At 38.4% G+C, this 4,365-nt stretch overlaps 1 protein-coding gene across 1 annotated transcript in view; it reads left to right on the top strand.

Annotated features, from left to right (window-relative positions):
- Nucleotides 1-1,143: 1,143 nt before the first annotated feature.
- The window catches only part of ppil4 (peptidylprolyl isomerase (cyclophilin)-like 4), a 9,653-nt gene continuing 6,431 nt past the window's right edge, over nucleotides 1,144-4,365 (top strand). The window contains exons 1-6 of the mRNA XM_008312615.3: nucleotides 1,144-1,341; nucleotides 1,564-1,631; nucleotides 2,039-2,103; nucleotides 2,202-2,319; nucleotides 3,380-3,522; nucleotides 3,627-3,717. Of these exons, the coding sequence (XP_008310837.1) occupies nucleotides 1,272-1,341; nucleotides 1,564-1,631; nucleotides 2,039-2,103; nucleotides 2,202-2,319; nucleotides 3,380-3,522; nucleotides 3,627-3,717 (555 nt within the window). The 5' untranslated portion in view covers nucleotides 1,144-1,271. The remainder of the gene's footprint in view (nucleotides 1,342-1,563; nucleotides 1,632-2,038; nucleotides 2,104-2,201; nucleotides 2,320-3,379; nucleotides 3,523-3,626; nucleotides 3,718-4,365) is intronic.

Raw genomic sequence — 4,365 nt, 5'->3', positions numbered from 1 at the left:
TTTTTATTTTGCGTGTGTTTGTCTGAGCTAGCAACGGAAAACACACTGGAACTAACGGAAAGAGCACTCACTCTGACGCGGTTTTTCACAACCAAAGAATATAGACGTTTTAAACGTGTTCACTGATTCATGTATGAACTTTAACTTAACATTTTTACTTTTTAATCCTTAAAGGGAGAACAACTTTATTTATTTTGTTTATTTTTTTACATTTACATTTGAAAACAGGGGGAATATTAAAACGTTACCCAATTGAGCACATGCTGTAAAAGAGAAAATAATCACGCTCAATCTAGGATTTTTCAGCAAACTGTTTTTTTTAATTACGTTTATTTTCGCAAATGGTAACAATAAAGGATCATACTATGTAGTAAGGAATATTCGTGGTTTTTTTGTTTTTTTCAGCGATTTTTCCAGTAATGAACATGCTATGTCCATCCTTCACTGACGGCTCCTGAAGTTGTCTGCACATCACAATTGTTTCCACACGGAAGGAATTCTTCGGCGTACTGTAAATGAATTAATCATGAATGTAATTATGTGCTTGATTTGGTACATTATCTACGTAACACTGCGAGCTGTAATTAAAACAATTCCATACAATGTAATTACTCACAGGCACAAAATAAAATGTAACTAAACAGATTTTTTTATAGTTTATAGTTTACACTCAGTTCCTGTCCGTAACACCATTTAAGAACCCTGTTACCCTGTTACAACACTTACCGCTGAATGTGTTCTTGTTTGTAGTTTCCACTTTGACTACCAAAATACCAACCCATATATATATATATATATATATATATTCCGCGAGAACTGAATTTCCGCGAAGTAGCGACACCATATTTATGCGCAGTAAAATGAAAAGGTAAATATATACGTAAACAACATAATAACTATCTCGCCTCTACTTCGCGGATTTCCCCTTTTCGCGCTAGGTCTTGGTACGCAACTACCGCGATAGAAGAGGGATTACTGTAGTGTCGTCCACCAGTTGGCTGATGACAATAAAACATTTAATTTTTAAACTTCATTACAATTTCTATTAATGTAAATCGCTAATATCCCTGTGAGTAAATTGAAAAAATATTCAATTGAATTTCTATATTCAATGATGTGCTCAAATTAAGTTTGTCCAAGTGGGTTTCCCCGTATGACGCTGTCCAAGATGGCGACGAATCGGGCTATACTGTAAATCGGGCAGTAGTAGCAGTTCGGTTACGCTAGTTACACGGCCCGTTGAAACGCAGAGGACAATTGGGGACGTCGTCATGGCGGTGCTACTTGAAACAACACTTGGGGATATTGTGATTGATTTATATACAGAAGAGAGGCCCAAAAGTAAGACGAAATTCAGTCTAAATGTTCCTAGCTGTTAGCAACAGCTAGTTGTTAGCAACTGCTAGCTATAGTCGCTATGTTTCAGTTTCAGAGTATGCAAAAATGCTAACGTAGTGAAAACTATACCTTTTTTATATATATATATTAAATATTTTTTATATCAATAAATTCACTTAGTCGCTTGGTATTTTTGAACTTATGGCTGCCCGTTTTCTCTTGTAGCGTGCCTCAACTTTCTAAAATTATGCAAGATAAAGTACTACAACTACTGTCTCATTCACAGCGTCCAGGTAAGATTTATGTTCGAATATTCAGTACATTGAAAATAATTGTCCTATAACAAGTGTTTATTGTTTACGTAGATTTTTAATAATATGGGCATGTCTCTTGGGAAGCCGGGTTATCTTGCCCCGTGATAGTGTAGTGTTGATGCTATTCATTGTGCTAATTTGTGTTAGCATAGAAAGCATCACAAATGTGATAATGATAAAGATGGGATAGAAATATTAAGTGTCAGATCAGTCACTTGTTTTTTTTTCTCGAAAACGGAAAACAACGATTAAGCACTAAACTACAATTATTCTCTCCCTAAAAACATTGTAATTGTGACATCTGAAAAAGTGTTTTTTTTTCTTTTTAATTCCTCCAGCTTTTAAGATTAGATGTATTTGTGATGTTTTTAACCTTCCTCCCCTAGAGAGACTTTATCGTTCAGACCGGAGACCCCACTGGTACTGGTCGCGGAGGAGAATCTGTTTATAGGTCAGTCATCCCGCTCACTAGTATTAGTATGTTTTTGTTGTTGTTGTTTGTTTGTTTGTTTTAGATAACATTTTTTTCTTACTTTCATTTGTGAACAGAAAACTCTATGGAGACCAAGCCCGGTTTTTCAATGCCGAGAAAGTGCCACGTATCAAACACAAAAAGAAAGGGACCGTATCAATGGTAAACGATGGAAACGATCAACATGGCTCTCAGGTAATTATATGAATGCAAAAGCAACAAATAGTTGTATGACAATACTTCAATTAATTGGCTTGATGGTTGGAGGGTCAATGGTGGCGTTGTGGTTAAGGAAGCGGACTTGCGTCCGGAAGGCTTCAGGTTCAAGTCCACCAGCTGCCACTGCCGCTGAGCATGGCACCGTCCACGCACAATTGAGAGTAGAGTTTTAGTTTCGAAACATTTAACAATGATCGTTTTTTAGGATTCAAAAGTTGAGAGCATCAGCATTTCATTGTTGTGTGCCGTTATGCGCCGTTTTGTGGCATTATAACTAGGAAGCCAGCTTCCCTTCTTCCCCCATTGACTCTGTAGTGCGGGCTAAGCGGATGCAAAAGATCCGGAGGGATAACCACAACCGACCGTAAACACTTGGGTTCATAATCGGCAATTTTAGCTACCTTTAACTACCTGCGCCCACACCAAACATTTGGGAACAGCAGTGTTTTTTTATTTGTTGTTTTTTTTTTTATTCATAAATCACAATACGAATATAAGATTGATTTAAAAACAAGTTTATCGATTGTAATATAAATATATCAGTGAGTAAAAATTGAGTAATTAACGGTGGATATCGGTTTAAAAGATATTGCTTTGTTTCTCGTGTGTTGTCATCCGGAGGCGCTGTTGCTAATTCTTACCAGCCTATGGACATCTGATATGGTAATGTTGGCAGATCTAGGCGACAAGGGCTGTAAAAGCTAGCCATTTTCCGCCGAAGTACTGACTAGAGCCGTGCACGGAGCCCATTACCGGTGAACAGCTTGTTCCGCCGAAGTACTGACTAGAGCCGTGCTTGTTGTATCGGAAAACTGTTTCGGAGTGTCTGGTCGCTGGATTAGTACATTTTTCTGAGTACATTCAGCGGAAGGATGCCACATTGGTATTGGTGCGTTTCTAAATAAAAAGAAATTTAGTTGTATGCTGTCTTCTTTAAAAATGATATCATCTTGGATAGAAAACTGAGTTTCATGAATGAATTGTTGTCAGTCAAACATTGCCCCTGTAGCATGTGTAACACGTGTCGTTTGCTTAGTTCCTCATCACCGCCAGCGAAAATATCGACTACCTGGATGGAGTCCATACTGTCTTTGGGGAAGTCACAGAAGGCTTGGATGTCTTGTCTAAAATCAACGAGGCCTTTGTTGACGAGGACTTTGTTCCGTTTCAGGATATTAGGTGGGTGTAGCATGAGACGCTAAAGATCGCTAAACTTAAAAAAAAAAAAATACATCAAAACAAAATTGAATAAAGAAAAGATAACAAGGATGACCACACTGTAGGATAAATCACACAGTAATCCTGGAGGACCCGTTTGACGACCCCGCTGGCCTACCTGTCCCTGATCGATCGCCGGAGCCTGCTAAGCTGGATGTGAGTACATGTTAATTGTACCTTGAAACACTGATGCTATGATCTGTACTCAAATTCCAGATTCACTTAAAACATTTTCATATTCAGATATCTCAATGATTGCCTTACCTTATCCCTTCGGGCAGTGGTTAAGGAAGTGGACTTAGTGGTAATTTGGCAGCTTTTGGACTCAAACCCAAAACCTTCCGGACCCAAGTCTGCTTCCTTAACCACTAAGCCACAACACCCCATAATGACAATGGTTAAAAAAATTTAATTGTTGCAAAATTATTAAAAATAAAAATCCTGAGAAATCACATGTACATAAGTATCCAAAGCCGTTCTGTTTCCACTGATCATCCTTGAGATGTTCCAGTAGCTTAATTGGAGTCCACAGATGGTAAATTCAGTTGGGGGAGGTATCCAATAACCCGATGGTCACTCTGTCAGAGCTCCAACCTTCCTCTGTGGAGAGAGAAGAACCTTCCAGAAGGACAACCATCTCTGCAGCAATCCACAAATCCAAGATCCAAAATCTTGTACAGTGTGCAATGGTATCAATGGCAAGTGATGTTCGGACAAAGCTCACGATTTATGTACTCGCACTGTACGATACTCGATCATCGAACACGACGTCTTTTGACAGCTGTCAATAAAGATTTATTTGAA

This window comes from Cynoglossus semilaevis, chromosome 7 (genome assembly GCF_000523025.1).
Source record: "Cynoglossus semilaevis isolate Cse_v1.0 chromosome 7, Cse_v1.0, whole genome shotgun sequence".
NCBI lineage: Eukaryota > Metazoa > Chordata > Actinopteri > Pleuronectiformes > Cynoglossidae > Cynoglossus > Cynoglossus semilaevis.
The sequence above is the reverse complement of the archived record's forward strand: the minus strand, read 5'-3'. Positions and strand labels throughout refer to the sequence as shown.